This window comes from Tripterygium wilfordii, chromosome 4 (assembly GCF_013401445.1).
Source record: "Tripterygium wilfordii isolate XIE 37 chromosome 4, ASM1340144v1, whole genome shotgun sequence".
Lineage (NCBI taxonomy): Eukaryota > Viridiplantae > Streptophyta > Magnoliopsida > Celastrales > Celastraceae > Tripterygium > Tripterygium wilfordii.
In genome coordinates, this window is record NC_052235.1 from 9301784 (window position 1) to 9322145 (window position 20362).

At 36.1% G+C, this 20362-nt stretch overlaps 2 protein-coding genes, 1 long non-coding RNA gene and 1 other non-coding gene across 4 annotated transcripts; 2 read left to right on the top strand and 2 right to left on the bottom strand.

Annotated features, from left to right (window-relative positions):
- Positions 1-213: 213 nt before the first annotated feature.
- Positions 214-344, top strand: LOC119998053. Its single transcript, XR_005468180.1, has one exon. It is a non-coding gene; the product is annotated as a small nucleolar RNA snoR77 (small nucleolar RNA).
- Positions 345-1148: 804 nt separating this feature from the next.
- On the bottom strand, positions 1149-2475 carry LOC119996925 (flavonoid 3',5'-hydroxylase 2-like). The gene is made up of 2 exons (XM_038843706.1): positions 2452-2475; positions 1149-1472 (listed from the first exon to the last, which is right to left on the bottom strand). Exons 1-2 carry the CDS (start codon positions 2473-2475, stop codon positions 1149-1151), a joined length of 348 nt encoding a protein of 115 aa, XP_038699634.1.
- A 404-nt stretch (positions 2476-2879) lies between these two features.
- On the bottom strand, positions 2880-5866 carry LOC119996393 (protein DETOXIFICATION 54-like). The gene is made up of 4 exons (XM_038843001.1): positions 5576-5866; positions 5354-5437; positions 4391-5263; positions 2880-3758 (listed from the first exon to the last, which is right to left on the bottom strand). The coding sequence occupies exons 2-4, from the start codon at positions 5420-5422 to the stop codon at positions 3174-3176; spliced, it is 1527 nt and encodes a 508-aa protein (XP_038698929.1). The 5' UTR covers positions 5423-5437; positions 5576-5866; the 3' UTR covers positions 2880-3173.
- Positions 5867-14000: 8134 nt separating this feature from the next.
- On the top strand, positions 14001-19911 carry LOC119996418. Its single transcript, XR_005467855.1, has 2 exons — positions 14001-14499; positions 19678-19911. It is a non-coding gene; the product is annotated as an uncharacterized LOC119996418 (long non-coding RNA).
- Positions 19912-20362: the final 451 nt, after the last annotated feature.

Sequence of the window (20362 nt, forward strand, 5' to 3'; positions counted from 1 at the left end):
TTTAGTAATAGAGATGTATGTAGGGCTGGAGTTTGGCACTTTGGCTTATGAAAACATGCCATAGAGATGAATGCAATCTTTCTCAACCTTTTCACACATGATTTGCTGATACTTTGCTTTATTTTGGTGGATTTCTTCTGTAAAAGGCTGACTCATCTTCTAGATCTGTGATTTCCTGTAAAATTTTTTTACTTTGATTATCGAGTAGCAATTGGGCTGCCTCTTTGCAATATATTTCATGCAAAGAAGGTGTTGAACTGCTCGTATATTGAATTTGCTTTGGTTATTTGGACCCGCTGAGAGACTGATTTCCTTGAAGCTGGTCTAGTAAGCCTTAGTGTATATTTATACGTAGAACCGGTCTATAAATATGGGCCGAAAATCTGACTGCAAACAGTCAATTTAGACTGTATCAACAGTAAAACAAATTCTCATCAGTTTTTGAAGTGCTTGAATGATTTGGCCTCTGTGTCTTTCAGAACATGTAGTATTGGTAGTGTAGATTGAAAAGGAGGAAAGTTACAGGAGTTGCTACTCTTACTGCTGATTCAACTGTTTTGGTAAAGTTTCTTGTTCGAGCCTTGTCAAAATATATAGGACGATTCTCTGAGGCACCGGTTCTTAACATGTCAACCGGTCTGGATCAAGGACAGGTCCACGATTCGACTGGTCCGGTGGCGGTTGGGTTTGGTTTTCAAAACATTTGCTTTAGCTCGAGGATAAATCCTTCTGAGAATTCCATATTTTGACACGGCGACCACAGGATATTTGCGATTATGCAGCCTATGAATCAAATTAGGGTTTAGGAGAAAGATTTGATGTTGATGACTACTCATTTTCATGCAAATAAAAGAACCAAGATATGATTCCAATTCTTGCTGTAGGGATGGAGACTCTAATGAAGCCTAACTGGGTGCTGGTGCTTGGTGCTTGGTGCTTCTTTTCTTGGGCCTAGGGGGAGATCATAATGCTTTTATACCAAGGATACAAAGCCAGAAAAAACCAACAAGGAGATAATAATCTACAGAAGCTGTTTGTAGCAGCATACAAAATAGCCATGATATTCCAAGACTATAATATGTCGTTCCCTGGGCGAAAAAGTAACCATCAAATGCTAACCTTATTTCAAGACAAGAAGTCTTGGAAACTTAATGCTCTGGATTGGGAAGCCGTGGCGTTGGAATAACAATCAAAGGCTTCGCCTTCTTGATAGCAAGCCCAAATTTTTCCAATAATTCTAGCTCTTCGCCTGCCGGTAACTCCCAGTCAAAAGAATGCAACAATGAAGCCAACAAATACGTCAGTGTCTTCTCTGCTAAAAGAATCTCAGCACAAACCCTCCTCCCAGAACCGAACGCAAGATACTTAAAATTATTACCAGAGAAATCTAATTTGCAATCTTCACCATTCAGAAACGTCTCAGGCCTAAATTCTAAGGGGTTGTGCCAAAGTTCAGGATCTCTTTGGATAGCCTAAACGTTCAGGATCTCTTTGGATAGCCTAAATGTTCAAGAAAACTTGAGTACCCCTTGGAATGGTGAATCCACCAATTGTGACAGACGAGGTTGGACAACATGACACACACATTGGTGTCGTGCTTTATTTTGCCAACTAGTCCTAAACACACCTTTCTAGTGATATTTTGCAGAGTTTTACACACGTGATTGAAATGATAACACCATATATAAAAAAAAAATGAAATGATAAAATTTTAAAAACACTATTTTATGAGAGAGGTCACAGTCAAGGGGACACAAGCATTAGCTTTTTCTCCTACTACTTACGATATACATCGGTCCAACTAAACATAAATATAGTGTCACAACTCACGACACATTTTTTTTCTTTTGATAAATTTTTCATTTGGATATAATATATGGATCTAAATTCAGCCGTCAGATTGCGTGTATAGAAGTTTTTCACCTGATGACTAAGTAATTTAAGTATTTAAGTTAAAACCTAGTGCGAGGTCACAAAAATATTCGGGATAGTATAACTTTATATAAAAGTGTTTCTTATACGATGACAGCTGTACAATATTAAAACACTTCCAACTCGTTTTTATTTTATACAGAGCGCTTAGTATAAGAAATAACATGTCAAATGACAAAAAAAAAATTTCACTCTCACTTTAATTGGGGATAATCTAGACATATTACCACAAATCTTATACTATACAAGCCTAATATCATATTATTTCCAAACACCAGATAGAATTAAATTATACATTGGATAGAAAAATTATACTATCTTATATGGAGTTCCAAATGGAGCCTTAGGGTTTAGGGGAGAGATTTTATGTTGATGACCACTCATTTTCAATTTTTCATGCAATTAAAAGACGCAAGATATGATTCCAATTCTTGCTGTAGGGTGCGGTGGTGCTTCTTTTCTTGGGCCTAGGGGAGGTACACACATTGGTGTTGTATTTTTTTTTAGTCCTAAACACACCTTCTTAGTAGTGATATTTTGCATAATTTTACACACGCGATTCAAATGATAACACTATAAAAAAAAATGAAATGATAAAAATCTTAAACACACTTATTTTATGAGAGAGGTCACACTCTAGGGGACAAAAGCATTAGCTTTTTCTCCTACTATCTACGACACACATCGATCCAACTTAATATAAACATGGTGAGTCATCAACACATTTTCTCGACTATCAGACTGCGAAGTTTCTCACCTGACAATATGATAATTTGAGCTAAAGCCTAGTTTGCGATCGTAAAGGTATAACTCTCAGTAGAAATCGAATTCAAACCCTTCAAAATTCATATGGATTGTCCTCAGAGAAATTCACCATTAGACTATCATCCAAGTAGTTAATTACAACGGACACACCATAATTAAAAAACTTAGGTAACTCCTAAAAAAGCAGAATATCAAATGCACGATTTACATTAAAGAACGCAACCAACCAAACAACAAAAACAACTTTTAAGATGCAGCAGCCAGACCTGCTAAAATATGCAAATTAACACTTTTTTATGGGGAGAAGGAGGAACCCACAAGGCACAAACAGCTTTGATTACCGGGTTCCATTAAAACACAAAATTCAAGTATTATGACCCTAAACAACAAAAAACCAGTTCAGTAAAGTTAAGCACACACCATGATGGGCTTGCATACACTCTTTTCTTTCTTCTTCTGCTTGTGTTTTTTTTTCTCTACAAAACATCATCTACATTGCCATTTCCATTCATCATCAACAACCCTTTCATTTCTTCATTCTTTTGGTATTCTCTATCATCACCAACTTCATTGCATGCCCCACTCATTTCAATGGAGGTCAGCTTCATAGCGTTCAAAGCCTCAACTTCCCAATCTGTCCTGACTAATACAACATACAGAATTGACAAAGCACAAGCCACTTGGGCTGACAAGAGTCCAAACCATAGCCCTTTGAATCCTAACTTTAACAAAAAGGCCAAGCCAACAGCTACTGGTGTACCCACAAAGTAGAATGAACCCAAGTTTATATGGGCGCCAATGGCGGGCCGGGCCGTGCCACGTAGAATTCCACAGCCAGTTGTTTGTGGGCAGTTACCAAGCTCACAGAGTCCCACAATTGGCAAAACTGATGCCACCAATCCTTTGAGTAAATCATCCTTGGTGAACAAAACTGCCCACCTATCTCTAAGAATCACTGTCCATGTCACATTGATGATGCCAATTAGGAAAGCACAGGATAATGCAACCATGGCAGCTAACTTGGCTTTGTATGGCTTACCTGCTCCAAGCTCATTCCCTACCTGCACAAGCATTGCATTTGCCATACAAAAAAAAACAGTGAGAAGGACATTCTGGTTGGTGGAGTCTCTGAGAAAAGTAAACCAAGTCGTTTTGCTTGTTCCATACTACTTTGTCCCATTCATATTACATGTGTGACCCAAAAGGGCTCCTTAAACTGATGCAATCACAACTTTTTTAACACTAACCGAGAGCGACACTTATCATTTGCACATCCGATACGGGCCTAAACTCATGTCGTCAGGCCCATACGCATAAATGTTTCTCACCTGACGATGGGGTAAGTTGGACCAAAACCCAACGCGTGGCCACAAGAATATTAATCTCAATGAGATTTGAACTCAAAACCTCCCGAATTCATACAGTTTGACCCATGAGAGATTGATCAACTATCACCCAAGTGGTTATAATTGCTGTAACACACACTTCAATGCCCTATGGTTAGCTAATTTTTCTTTTGATAAATACCGGTCATACATTCTTGCACATTTTCAATGCAGAAATATAATGGGTAGTAAGCACCAACAGTAGCAACAAATGAGAACCAATCAATTTGAACAATGATGCCTGATGTTGAATAAACAGTACTAAGTAAGCAAAACCCAGAAATATTTTAGTGTATATGAGGACTTACACGGGCAGAGACACAGCCAGCAAGGGCCATAGGGACAGTGTACATCATTGAAGTGGTCTGAATAAGAATTCCAGTAGCAGCCACTGCCAGGTTGGGGTTAGGGAGATATCCAGCCATCACAGTCACTATCTCATACCACCACCACTCCAAGCAGATCCCAAGGCAGCTAGGTACCGCCAGCTTCAACAAGGGACCCACGCCACCACAAACACCACCAATCCCACCCGTCCATCTCATCTCCCACCGTCCACTCGCCCACACATACCCAACCAGCAGAACCACCATGTTCATGTTTGTCAACACAGAAGCCATTGCCACTCCTGGCACTCCAAGCCCCATCACCATCACCATCACATAATTCAGCGGGATGTGGAAGAATACCGCCGCTAATGTGCAGTACATCATTGGCTTTGTCACTTTCTGTGACCGGAGAAACACCCTCAGAGGCTGCAACAATGTGTTTGTTAAAAGGTCTGGGAGAGAGTAAATGCAGTATGTTGCAGCCATTGATGTGATTTCTCTGTCTTGACCAATGAAAACCATGATTGTTTCAAGATTGAGCCAGAGAAGGCTGATGGGTATGGATGCAAAGAAGAGGATCATGATCATCCGTTGAAGAGAAAGGGAGAGAAGGTCCCAGTTCTTGCTTCCATAGGCTTGGCTACAGACTGGTTCAAGCCCAGAAGCAAGACCCACTAGAACAGAATAGCCAGTGATGTTTGTGAACCCAATAGATAGTGCACCACCAGCTAGTTCTAGGCTGCCTAGCCTGCCCAAGAAGAGGACTGAAACCACAGCTCTAACAAAAACCAAACAGTTCATAGCTGTTATTGGCAGAGCCATTCCCCACAACTCTTTTAGCTCTTCAATAACCTGATACAACAAAGTACACCAGAATCAATACAGAGCACCAACGAAACCCAAAAGGCAAGAAAGTTTTGATTTTGAAATAAATTAAGTTACCAGAGACGCTGAAGGGACCCTATGAGAAGTGAAATCTCTGTCTTTATCACTCATATTGGCGAATTTCATATTATGATTTGTAATCTGTAAAAAAAACCAGAGTTTAATCAGATAGTGCAGGAAATGTATAAGGCGTGAACAAGTGATGAAAACCCAGATATGTTTGTGCTGTATAGCAATGAATAAACAATTATCAGAAGACAATAAACCAAAAAAACTCACCTTACACTCTTACTCTGTCTCCAGCTATATAAGGAAGAACAGTAACAGTACAGCAGAAAGAGAACAAACTAGGAGAAAGTTTCGTAACTTTATGAAACTCAAAAAGAGCTAAAGAAATAAAGCCCTCCCTGGTAAGTGTGTGTGATATATATCCGACCAGACCAAAATCCTGGCGCATACATACAGGATGAGAACAAAGCAAAAAAAGCAGTTGCCAATGACGGCTAAGCAGAGAAGAGAAAGTGAAAAGGAAAAGGAAATCACACTTTACCATTAAAAAGGCAAAACTGATGAGAGAGTAGAATACGCACAAAGGTCCATTTGTGGGAACTTTAGACGTTTCACTTAATTTATTTTATTTAATTCTTTTTGTATTCATGAAATATGATTATATTTACACTCAAATCACTAGTTGGTGTGATTGAAGTGATAAGATTGACGTGTATCACTCTGATGATCAAGATTCGAATCCGCTTCCCCTGTTTAAAAAAACAAAGTTTATGATTAAATTTATTTTCTCATCCAGAACTATATAGTCTAAAAGATTGAATTTGGCACTAATTTTGTTTTGTTGTTTTGGGCAGTATTTAAAAAAAAGTAGGTCATCAAAAAAAAGTAAAGAGTAGGTCAATAGTGCTAACTTGGTTAGTTTGTATGAAATTTGTAATAGTGTATATATATGTATGTATGTATATATATGTATGTATGTATCTAAAAATAGCCAATTAGATAATGATATTTCCTATTTTATTATATTTCGTGTTAATCTCCAAAATTCTAAGATTTGACCTTGAATTAACGTAGCAACTGTCGATGTAATTTTTACACCGAAGATAAAATCAATGTAGAAAGAAGGAAATTATAAAATAACAACAAAGACGTAAGGATGTACATGGTTCGATAATTTGCTTATTCCACGAAATGTCTGATATCTTATTAAGAAGTGAGTCTGTCCTTAAATGTCTGAATGATACATGTATTTATAGTTAAGCACACAAAGGCACAAACAACTTTGATTACAGGTTTCCATTGAAAACACAAAATTCAAGTATGAGTAAGCTCACATCCCTCAAAATTTGATTTAAGGCAAAAAACGAAAGAAAGGGAAAAAATATTTTTTTTTGTGTAAAGAAAGAATAATGAGAAGGAATTGATGCATAGAGAGAGGGGAGAGTTAAATTACAAATGGCTAGAGCTGCACGTTAAACGTGTAAAGCCGCTCTGCAAAGTGTTAAGATGATTGATGGAGATAGACGTTTCTGATTTGCTGCTTTGGGACCCCACAAAATCTCATTCGACACCATATCAGATATGGTATATTTAGTGGGTGACCCCGCTGTAAATTTATTAAAGAATATTATGAATTTTTTTTATTTTTTTAATAAATATGATTGTGTTTTGATTAGGATTATGAGTTCAACGTTATATTTTTTTGTCTCAAACAATATTTAAATTTATATCAAAAGAGATATTGAATATTTTGAATTTATATTAAATGGTTCAGAATTTTCGTATTATTTTCATGTTCAGTTTGATTTTAGGACAAAAAATATATTGTTGAATTCCTAATCTCGATCAAAAAACAATCATATTCTTAATTATTTTTATTTTTACCGTGCAATTTAAAGAGGACCCTTCTTACATTAGAGATGGAACATCTCTCTTGATAGTTGATACCATCTTTAATCTTCAGATTGTGTAGATATCTATAATTTTTTTTTTCATTCTAAGACTTTTTCATTGCCATAGTTTTCTTTCCAATTGTCATAATTTTGCAATTTTTTTTTTGCTTTTCTGACTATTGATATTTTGGTATATAGGATTGAGAGATAATTCACACACTCATAACTAATTCTATTGAATTATGGGAAAGACAACTCTTCATATATGCTAGTATATACCACTCTTATCCCATAATTTGTCTCCCTTTGTCTTAATTTATAAACACAAACTTTTTGTAGAAATTGTCTATGGATGAATCATTCTAGACAAACTTAATTTTACAGATTGTAATCTAATTTTTTTTTCACAGCTTATAAATTAATTTATTTCACAATTTATAAATTCTACCAAACGCACCCTTTGATTCTCTAACGCTTTGAGATTTATCGAGTTGTTTAAGAGGAGTGGGTGATTTAAGCAGCCGAAAGATTAAATAATTAAATGAATAATATATATGGAAAATATGTATCGCATATCCACATCCAATTAGCACTTGCTTTGTAAGCTCAAAACCAGCTAAAAGGAATGAATTGACAAAAAATAACTTTTAATGTTCCGTTTGATGCTCCATATAAAATAGTATAATTTTGCTATCTTATGTATAAGTTAATCATTTGATAAGTTGATGTATAATTTAAAACTATCTAGTGTTTGAAAAAAATATGGTATTAAACTTGTATAGTATAATTTTTATACAATACATTGTTTTGTTTGTTATTACACCAAATGATAGTATAAGATATGTGATAATATACCTGAACTACTCTCAACTAAAACAATTACTATTTTTTTAATTATTTTACTCTTATCAGTTTTTCTATATAAATTTAAAGATAAAAAATCATTATATTTTTGTGCCTAGAGTTTTTTTAAGAGTACGGACAATATATGAAGTGACAAGTGGCTAAGGTTTTTCTTTAAAGAGTGTTTTTGTCGTTTGACATGTTGCAAGTGTTTTAATATTATACGGTCTATATCATATAAGAGCCTCATTTTGTATAAAGTTATATTATCCTGAGTTTTTTAATATCACCAAATGTTCGATAATTTCATTAAAGAATAATTGTGTACTACACGAAGTTTTATCCTCTCCTCCAATCGGACTTAAGAGAAAAGGAAACTGATCTTGACAAAGAGATTCTTGTTCTTCTTTTTTTGTTCGTTTTCTAAACGCACTAATCTAAACCTTTTCATTTTTACTTTTGATTAAGAATCTATCAATGAATTTTAAATTTCGTAAGGATTAAAAAGGAAACAATAATAATAATTAATTTAATTAAAGCCAATTTGAAGGACATGTTGGCGTCAATGTAAATGGGATATATGCTATTTTTTTAAGATTATGAATAAACATGGTACATTTGTAATGATAAAAAACCTTCCGTCTATGGTTTATGGGTTGGTTTTTAGGCTTTAGAATATATGCTTTGTCCATAATATAAAATTTTAAAATATTGTGCTAATAGCGATCACTTTTAGAATTCTACATGACATTAGAACAATTTTTGGTACCACATCGAATGGGTTTGGTTGATTGCAAGGAGCAGAGATGGTTGGCCATTTGCACGGAGTGGGCATGGTCGGCCATGTAGAGTTGGTTTGGTCGGCCTTCCACATGGAGCGGGCGTGGTTCGCATTCTACATGGTCAGCCACATGGAGCAGAGCACCATGGAGTTGGAGTTGGTGATTTTTGCGCATTTGACTGGTGTCTTAACGAGTGACTCCTTAGAATAGGGCGCCTTGACTTTGGTATTCTTCTTTACTAACCTCTTTAGACGTCTTCCTATACTTTTCAGGTTACATTTGATTTTTTTGTTTTGAACAAAAATATATCGTTGGTTTCGTAGGACCGATCAAAACACAAATATATTTTTTCAGATTTTTGAAAAATATTTTGAACCTTAAAAAGTGAATGCTAAAAGTTAAAACCTCATTTTACAGAGTTTTTTTTGTTTTAACACCCGTACAATTTTTAATTGGGCATATAATGCTCAGTTGAAATTTATTAGCTTTTTAGCATCTTACCTCTGTTCTCAACAGCGGCATTGCTTTGTCTTTAGTGGTGCCGCTGTTGATAACAGCGGCTTACGGAAAAGAAAATGTGCCGCTATCGACATCAACCTGAACACTATTCTGAAACGAGAGGGTGTGGATTGCATCTTGAGTTGCAACTCGGAGCTTTGCCATTGATTTAATTTGATTTCATCAACTCCATGTCTCATTAACATAGTCTCCGATTCTGGAAAAAGATACCGCATCATATTCTGAAGCAAGTCTTCTCCTCCAATAGCACTTCCCGCTAAAGCTTTTATTTGTGAGACTCCTCCAGCTGTAGCACTGACGGCTACATCACAGTAACCAACACCCATGTTAAAGATGAGTGCAATCTTTTCACTTCCGCTACCCATAGAGTCTTGAGCAGTCTGTTGCCGCTGTTGGGCATATAGCAGTGCAACATCAGTTGGTTCAGGCATCAATCGGAGTACATGAAGGCCAGCCATTGCACAAGCTCGTTCAAATTAACAGCGGCATTAGTTATCATTCTCATAGCCGCTGTTTCCAACAGCGGCTTTGATTAAATTTAATGGAACCGTTATTGTAAATAGCGGTTTCACTAAAGACAAAGAAGTGCCATTCTTTCTATCAGCGGCATGATGTTAGTTATCAAATTAATTTTAACTGGGTGTTATATGTCAAATAAAAATTTGTACGGGTGACAAAACGAAAAAAAGCTCCATTTTACAACTTCATTTAAGATTTCATGAGAGAATTACTCATTCATATATATATATATATAAAGATACCCACTAAAGCTGCATTTGGAATGCGGAATGACTAACATTAATAGCTATAATTGCGTTTGTTTCAAAAACATATTTTAAATTAAAAACCCAAAAACATTACTTTTCTCACGCGATTAACGGCTTGCATTACGGTGCTCTACAGGAGGCCAATCCAATCCAATGTGTTAAACAAGCCACATAAAATATCTTTCCTATGAGCATGCATTTTCTGTACATTGCCTTTCTAAACAATGAAAATATTATCCACTACGTATCCTTACGGCACCGGATAAATGAAATAAAGGTATTTTAGAGTCTGAAAAAATTCTATTGGAGTATTTATTTTAAGTTAAAAATTAGGTGAAAGAGTATTCATCACATATAACATGCTGTGACAAATCTTTAATCATTGCTCTTAGGGAACTCGTTAACATGCAAGACCTTATATACGATTCTCAATTGATGAATTGAATTAGTAGTATACATGCCAAAGCACAGTTTTTGTAATCATAATTATATATTAAAGGTTCTTCAGCTTTGGGACTACAAACATTGTTTGATGGGGAGATGATGACTAATTAGGCACATATCTTGGAATTTATACTAGCAAAAACGAAAGCAGATTTACATGAAAAGAACAAAATCGAAGGACGAGCTTTATCCTCATTGTCGAGATCTTAATTACTATTTCCAAAAGCATAATAATCTAATTATTTTAAAGACCCTCATTATTGTAATCAACCCACAAAACAACAAGAATATATATATATATATATGAATAATTCTCTTACGTGAATCAAAAGTGTGAACCTATTTTTCAACCATAGATATGATAGGTCCCATAAAAATGATGGGTCCCACAAAAAATTTATGATCCCCACTTTTGTTTTGTTTTATTACAACCATTGGATTTGAAGTTCACAAAGTTGATTCACACTTTTGGTTTACATAAGATAATTATTCATATATATATATATATATATATATATATATATATATATATATATGTAGAAAGAGGACCGTACCATATCACTTTTCTTGTGTTTGCCATTACATTAAAGGGGCTGATGTCTTTCATATGACTCAGCGGATCCTTTTTTTATTACGTCTATATTAGAAAAATCCACAATAGAGATATATACAGGTCGTATATATTGCCACTTCTTGTAGCTTTGGTTGGGCTGGGCTTGGCTGGTAAGCTTCATGGGCTTCCCGCCAGGCCCATAACAACTCTCATCTTGCATCATTCCCTCTCTCCTAATTGAATTCGACTCCGTCGAATTTAGACAGTCGGCTTTATCAGAGTCCCATTGTAGTGTTCTAGTAGTGGGAAACTTCAGAGACAGAGGGGACATATCCGTAATACCATCAAACTCACTATTAAGAACTGTGCATATAAGCTTCAAGCCATGATGTTAGCTAGTCTTGATAGGTTTCTTCCATTGACTCAACATAGTTGGAAAAATAGAATCTGCGCTAATTTTCTCATGGGCTTTAGGGACCGTGCAACAAAGAAATACCTCAAACATGGGGAGAATGAGAATCACAAGTGAGCACTACTTATTGAAGGGTCCAGGTTCTTCATATAGAGAGTAACAATAGTGCATGCCCAAATTGTTCTTCATATACCTGTACACACAATGCCTAAATTGTTCACTCCCCAAATACCTTTTGGTTGAAGCAACAACCATCAACAACATATTTGCTGCAATAGCCTCACTATCCTTGACAAGCATACAAGAATCCCCATGCCTTGCGAAAACAACTAGAATAAGGAGTGGGTTTAGCATTTTTTTTAGAATTCGAGGCATCTCCAGAAACAAGAAAGTTGCAAGGAACTAGGATTTGATAAAAGATAGAATCGAAAGTAAAGGACAAGCACGGAGCCAGAGCTAGCTTGTCCTTCATAATACTTGTCGCAACTGGGGTTACGATATGCACCGGCGATAGAGGATGAAAAACATTTAGAGTCGCCACCAATTGTTTTAAAGTGTAATTAGACACCATAAAGACCTACGAACCAAAGAAAAAGGGTACGGGAATCGATTGAGTATGGGGAAGATGTTAGGCATCCCACAACTCCAGTTTGAAAATTGTTACCCTAATTAATTTAATGGTTATCTCATGAAAACTTGCTCTTTGCAAGATATGATTGTTTCGAAAAAGTTTGTATAAAAAGATTAATGTCTCATCTTCATTTTTCATAATTTCTATGGAAGAAACATGAACAATTTTAGACGAAAAAAATATTATCAACTTATAATAGTTTGGAATAGGATTTGAATGACACTGTCAACTTAGGACACCTTTGGAGAACGTTTTTGAAAAGCAACTATCAACTTACGATAGTTTTGAAAAAGATTTTGAAAAGTATTATCAACTTATAATAGTTTTTTGGAAAAAAGTTTGGGATAACACTATCAACTTCTACTAGTTTTGGAAAAAAGTTTGGAATAACACTATCGACTTACGATAGTTTTTTGAAAAAAATTTGAAATAACACTATCAACTTTTGATAGCGTTTTTAGAAAAAGTTTAAAAAATTACTATCAACTTATAATAGTTTTTGAAAAAATGTTTTTAATAAATAAAGATTTGTTCAACTATTGACCATAAAGGAGCAATTTTATTAAAATAAGACACTGACCGGTTATTTATAGAAACGAAAATAAATGGTTAATTTAATAAAATGTACTACCAACTTTTGGTAGGTTTAATAAAAGAATACAAACTTATGGTATAAATCGGATTTAATTTTAAATACCAACTTATGGCATAAATGAACTATTGGGAAAATGTTTCCTACCAATTTAACTTAATATTGTCAACTTATGACAAATTTATGAACAAAATTAAATAAGGTCCATAATTCAAATAAAGAAAACCAACTTATGATTTTCTTAATTGAAGTGACCTACATCCGATTTTGAGCTTACACATTCATAATCATACAATAATCCAAATAATAAATGTCCAAATTATACATGTCAATATGAATGAAATAAATTATCCAACATGGGGCCAACTGTACATACGTAAAATTAAAAATAAAAAAATTATAATGACTCAAACAAAATCCCAAAATTGCCCGAGCTTCCATTGATCCCAGCCCAAATAGAGCCCAACTTGATTCCAAATGGAGCCAAGCCCCAATCCACATCGCAAACCAAATACAAAGATGGGGGTTAAAATTGATTACTCATATGTAATCAAAATTCAAATTAAAATCAAACTTACACTTCATCGGATTCGTCCATATACATACACAACTTCCATACTATATATAAATACCAACTTCTATTCAAATCTGGTTCATACACGGGTAAGGAAAAGGAAAAAAAAAAACAAACCATCTCTATTCAATCAAATCAAATACAAACCACTCCCATACCGATCAATCAAACCAAGACAGCCATCTCAATCTCAACCTAACACAACTGATAAAAATAGCCAACACATAACACAATATAAACATCTCAGATCTAACAGAACCGAATATAAGCAAACCGAATGCAATAGCAACCATCTCAGATCAATCAAACCACATGCAAGCAACTTCAATATAGATTCCGGTAAAGAAATCAAAACAAACACAGTCAAAATCTCAATAACTTATCATCCAGCAATATGAATCAAATTTGAAAGGAATGGAACAGCAGTCACATATCAATCAGTTTGATTGCCGAGAATGAGAAGATGAGAATATAGAAAACATATGCATATTGCTATCCCCTCAGATATTGAACCAGATAAATACAGAAACGTTTAGAAACCGAAATAGAGAAAGAAATAGAACCAAAGATTAAAATAACTGAATACTATTGATTGTTTGCAGGTAAGAGATCAAAGAAAAGAGGGAGAAGAAGATAGCATGGAGAAGAAGAAGAAGAAGAGAGAGAGAATAAACGACTGAACATATATTTCAATTGTCGTAGTTACAAAGTGTAACCATAGCTCAAATATATACCTTTTACAAATGTATCTAACGAGTATAAAACGTTCACATGATGTGACAATTACAATACAAATATTGGAATCTTTGTGTGTATTATAACACACACTTAATAGAATGTCTAACATTGAAAGCCCAGTATTGATAGGCCCAATTTGAGTTAAGAATGAGACACAAACAGTGGCCCAACTTAAACAAATTAATAGCCCATCAACATCTTCTCAAAACGGTGAGTATTGAGAAGCACCAATGTAGCTAACACAACTTCAATTCGCACTAGAGGAACCCTAGGTGAAGCGAACCATTAAAACTGAAATTGAAGAAGAAGATGCTCAGTTTATCACCCCCCCCCCCGGGCAAGCTGAGCAGGAGATCTTCGCATGTTCAGCTTGTCTAGAAGGTGAAGAATCCATTGGACTGACAGAGGTTTCTTGAGAAGATTGCTCGGTTGGTCTGCTGTTTTGAGGTGAGCCAACTTTATTAATCCTTCTTGAACTTTGTCTCTTGTAAAATGCAAATCCAGTTCTATGTGCTTTGTACACTCATGGAAAACTGGGTTTGTAGCTATGTGAATGGCAGCTTGATTGTCATAGTATAGATCCATAGGGTAAATTGTTTTGATTTGGAGTTCTTTGAATAAGTTGTGAATCCAAGTCATTTCACTGACAACGGAAGCCATGGCTCTGTACTCTGTTCGGCAGAGGACCTGGAGATTGTTTTCTGCTTTTTAGATTTCCAGCTGATGAGAGCATCCCAAAGTTTGATATAGAATCCTGTCACTGATCTGCGTGTGTGAGTACATGCAGCCCAGTCTGAGTCGCGAAATCCTCTGACCTGTAAAATGTTAGTAGCAAGATAGAAGAGGCTATGGTCTAATGTGCCTTTGATATATTTTAAGACTTTGTTAGCTGCATTCATATGAACTTGTGTTGGTTGTTGCATGAATTGACTAAGAGTATTAACTGTGTATGTAATATCAGGTTTGATTATGCATAGATACATTAATCTGCCCACTAATCTCCTATATTGAAGTGGATCATCTAAAGGTAGGCCTTGGTTAGGTGATAGCTTACTGTATGTATCAATAGGGGAGTTAATGGGATTAGCATCAGAGAGAGCAGCATCCTTTAAGAGGTCATGAGCATACTTTCTTTGACTTACTGTAATACCAGTTTCATTATTTTGAATTTCCAAACCTAAGAAATATTTTAGGGGTCCTAAGTCCTTTATTTTAAAACAAGAACCTATGTATTGCTTAACTCTATTGATTAAGTTCAAGTTATCTCCCCCTATTGCCATGTCATCTACATAAAGAAGTAGAAAGACTTGGTGACCATTGTTTTTGTAAAAACATAGTGAGTAGTCATGTAACAGCCCGACCCACTAAAGCCCAATTACCCCACCAACCATCGAACTTGGCCCATACCAAGCCCAACCTAGCAGTTCCCAATCACCACCAGCCCATACTGGCAGCAATTGGACAATAGTTTAAGGTCCGCAGCGTGTTATATTCTGCACCCAAGACCCATCCCTGGCCGATGTGGTAGTTTCATCCAGAACAGTAACCCCCACACCTCGCCTCATCTGACGCAGAACAGGGTATTACAGTCCACCCCCCTTAGGAGCTCACGTCCCCGTGGGTCACGCCAGACACGGGCACCGCGCCCCGGCTAGACGTGAGGGCAAAAGCCACATACCCACCAGGTCGGCTCCGATACCAACTGTAACAGCCCGACCCACTAAAGCCCAATTACCCCACCAACCATCGAACTTGGCCCATACCAAGCCCAACCTGGCAGTTCCCAATCACCACCAGCCCATACTGGCAGCAATTGGACAATAGTTTAAGGTCCGCAGCGTGTTATATTCTGCACCCAAGACCCATCCCTGGCCGATGTGGTAGTTTCATCCAGAACAGTAACCCCCACACCTCGCCTCATCTGACGCAGAGCAGGGTATTACAAGTCAGCTCTAGTTTGAATAAATCCAAAGTCTAGAAGTGCTTTCTTGCACTTTTCATTCCATTGTCTAAAGGCTTGCTTTAGACCATAAATGGAGTTATTTAATTTACACACTAAGTTCTTTCCTTGATGAGAATAGCCTGGAGGAATTCCCATGTAAACATCTTCCTCTAATTCACCATTTAAAAAAGCATTGTGCACATCAAGATGAAATAAGTGCCATTTATTTATTGTTCCTAAGGCTAAGAAAATTCTAATTGTGATTACTTTAACCACAGGAGCAAAAGTTTATTTGTAGTCAAAACCTTCACTTTGGTTATAGCCTTGGGCAATCAGCCTGGCTTTATATCTTTCTAGGGAGCCATCTGCCTTATATTTGGTCTTAAATACCCATTTGCAACCTATTGCCTTTCTATTTGGTGGTAAACTAGTTAAAACCCATGTTTTGTTATCTATTAAAGCTTGCATTTCACTCTGCATAGCTTTAATCCAATTCTGGTCTTGTATTGCTTCCTTATAGGTATTTGGTTCTTTCTATTTTGTAATGGCAGAAACTCAGGCAAAATGCCAATAGTGAAAGGTAATCTTTTCATTTTACCATAAAAACATTCATTACAATCCTGTGAATTGTTTGACAGAAACTTAGGTAGCATATGGCTAACAGATTGAGAAGGATGACCTAGTCTCATATGCCATATTCTACTACTAGTTACAGAGTTAATGCTTCCAGAGTACAAAATGTGATTTTCTTTATCTGAATTGTAGATGTAGAGTCCCTTAATCATGCTGCCCATGCCAGTTTTCTTCAAGGTGACTGGATCCTGCAGTGCACACTTGTTTTCAAAAAACAGGACAGTATGATGACTCATATTAGTGAGTTTACTTACTGAAATTAAGTTGAAAGAAAAACTAGGAACACAAAGGACTTTAGTAAGGGTGATTTGAGGAGTAAGTTGAACAGAACCTATGTGGCTTATGCGATGTTTTTGACCATTAGGTAATGTAACATAGGAATTATGTATACATGATACGTATGAAATAATGACAAATGACATGCAACATGGTCAGAAGCTCCAGAATCTACAATCCATTTAGTAATTTGTTGAAAAGGATTGGTGATACCTGAGAGAGCAGAAGCGAAGCTAAATGATGCTGAGGTTGTGAAGAATTGGAAGCTTCTCCATTCACCTTAGTCTTAAGAAAGTCAATGAGTTGCATGCATTGAACATTAGAAAGATCCATAGACTGAGACTTGGAGTCATCAGATGAAGTAGAAACTTGATTAGCTGAATAGGATCTACCATTGTTGTTTGGTTTCTTCTTTGGAGGAAATCCAAACAACCTGAAGCATTTTTCTATGTTGTCATTATCCTTTTTGCAATGCTTGCAATACATTCCTTCCTTGTTGGAGGAGGAATTTTTAGAGATCTTATCATAATCTCTTTTAGGTCTGTATGTGTTGTTGTGCTTGAAAGGCTTGTTAGAGTAAGAATTGTTTGGCTTTTTGAAAGCCATAGCAATAGGATTCTCTGCCACTGTCTCTGTTAAATACATCTGCTATGTATTTTCTTCTTGTCTGATCAAATTGAAAACCTTATGCACATCAGGGAATGGTGACATAAGTAATATTTGACTGCTTACATGATGGTAAGAGTCATTTAAACCCATGAGAAGTTGCATTACTTTCTCTTCCTCTCTCTGTAAAACCAGAGGTTGATATGTGTTGCAAGCACACAGTCCACGTTTACATTGTGGTATAGATTGATGATTTTGCAAGCACACGAGTCTTGTTTGTGACAGATAACACGTTTTTGAGATCAACTCATAGATCTCTTGCTGATTTCCAACCAGTAATGCTGGCCTGAATTTGTGTGGATATACAATTAGTAATCCAATTTTTGATTAGGTTATTGCCTTGCAGTGGAAGATTAGGATCCTGAGGATGAGGAATAGAAAGTGTGCCATCTATGAAAACAAGCTTGTTTCTTGCTTCCAAGGCAATCAACATATTGGAACTCCAAATATGATAATTGGATCCAGTGAGTTCTACTGCAATTAATTTGCTTATAGCAAAATCATTAGGTGGAAAATGATAGGGGTTAAGAAAAGGACTAGTAGTTGCATTTGGAACAGGTGTGGTGTTTGTGGTAAAGAAAGGAGTAGGCAGAGTGGAGTAAATGGAGGGTGTGGGTAAGAGAGGTGTAGTAGTGAAAGATGGGGTGGGCAAGAGAGGTGTAGTAGTGATGGGTGGGTTAGAAAATAAGATAGGATTACCATTTGGAGGTACTACATGGAGATTGACTCTAGGGCTCACCATTTGGCCCGCGGGCCTAGGCCCGGCCCGGCCCGACTCCTTGGGTAGGCCTCCATTTTTTGGGCCGGGCTCGGCCCGACGCCCTACACCTCGGGCCAATTTTGGCCCGGCCCGAGCCCGAGCCCGACCCAAACCCGACATTATTTATTTTTATATGTATATAATATGTATATATTTACATATATATATATATATATATACATACACACACATACATATATATATACATATGCAGACAGTGCATGCACTGTCTGCATATATATATATATATGTATGTGTGTGTATGTATATATATATATATATATGTAAATATATACATATGTATATATAATATATAATCTATATGTGTATATATATATATATTATTGCAATGTATGTGTATATATATACACATAATACGTATATATTTCACACTCTATAAAATATTGTTCAATTGTATAAAAATTAAAGTACAATTATGACATTAATCAAATGTAAGCAGGGATAACAATTTATCCCCGCCCCGCCCCGCGCGGATTTAATCTCCAAAACCCTAAAGACCCTAAACCCTTAACCCTAAAGAGCCTAAATCCTAAATGCCCTAAACCCTTAACCCTAAAGACCCTAAACCCTAAATGCCCTAAACCCTAAAAATCTTAAATCCTAAACCCTAAACCTAAGCACCTAAACCCTAAAGATCTTAAATCCTAAACCCTAAACCTAAGCACTAACCCTAAAGCCATAATATGACCATCTACTCATAAGTGTTGATAAAATCTTAAGACCCTAAGATTTTATAAAATAAGTATAAAATTAAACTATTTAAAACTATAGATGTGTATAATATAAAATTTAAAATTTAGGTAAAACTAAAATTATTTAATTGTGTTAAAAATATAACAGGTGGTATGTAAAGATAATAATTTAATTAGTTGACAAGTATAACATGAAAGTAGCGTTGGTTTGTTGGTCAGTTCATTACTCTTCTATCTAAATATCCCAAGTTCAAATCCTATGATGAACAATTTAATTTTATAATTTTCAAAGAGGATGAATAGTGACGGGCTTGGGAGCCCGGCCTAAGGCTCGAGCCAGAAGCCCGAACTTTATGGGCCTGGGTCGGGCCTGGGCCTCATATTCTCAGTTTGGCCCGGCCCGAGGCGCGAAGAACTAAACCGGGCCTGGTCCCAAAAAAGTAGGGCTGGGATGTCGAGCCCTAATTGACTCCATTGTTGAGGCCTGTCACTGCAGTGTTCCTCATATAATCACTAGCTTATCACTAGCTTCCGCCAGTGCTTGAGATACCCTAGAAGTATCAACATCTTGTATAATTTCTGGATTCATTTTGCTCGATACCAAAAAATAATTGAATACTATTGATTGTTTGCAGGTAAGAGATCAAAGAAAAGAGGGAGAGGAAGATAGCATGGAGAATAAGAAGAAGAAGAAGAAGAGAGAGAATAAACAACTGAAAATATATTTCAATTGTCGTAGTTAAAAAGTGTAACCACAGCTCAAATATATACCTTTTACAAATGTATCTAACGGATATAAAACGTTCACATGATGTGACAATTACAATACAAATATTTGAATCTTTGTGTGTATTATAACACACACTTAATAGAATGTATAACATTGAAAGCGCAGTATTGACAGACCCAATTTGAGTTAAGAATGAGACACAAACCGTGGCCCATCTTAAACAAATTAATGGTCCATCAGCATCTTCTCAAAACGGTGAGTATTGAGAAACACCAACGTAGCTAACACAACTTCAATTCGCACCAGAGGAACCCTAGGTGAAGCGAACCAATAAAATTGAAATTGAAGAAGAAGATGCTCAGTTTATCAAAGATGTAGCAACTATGTGAATTGTTACCTTCTTGCAGAAATAGGAACGGAGGAAGTGGAAATCTCTTCTTCTCCCTGCCTTTCTTTTTTTTTTTGCTTTTTCTATTCTATATGTGCGGCTCCCCCCTTTTCTTCAACCAAACAGACCTCTTTTCCTTTCTCCCTGATTTTCTTTTCCTCTGGTATATTGTGCGGCTACTTCTTCTCTTGGCCTCTACACA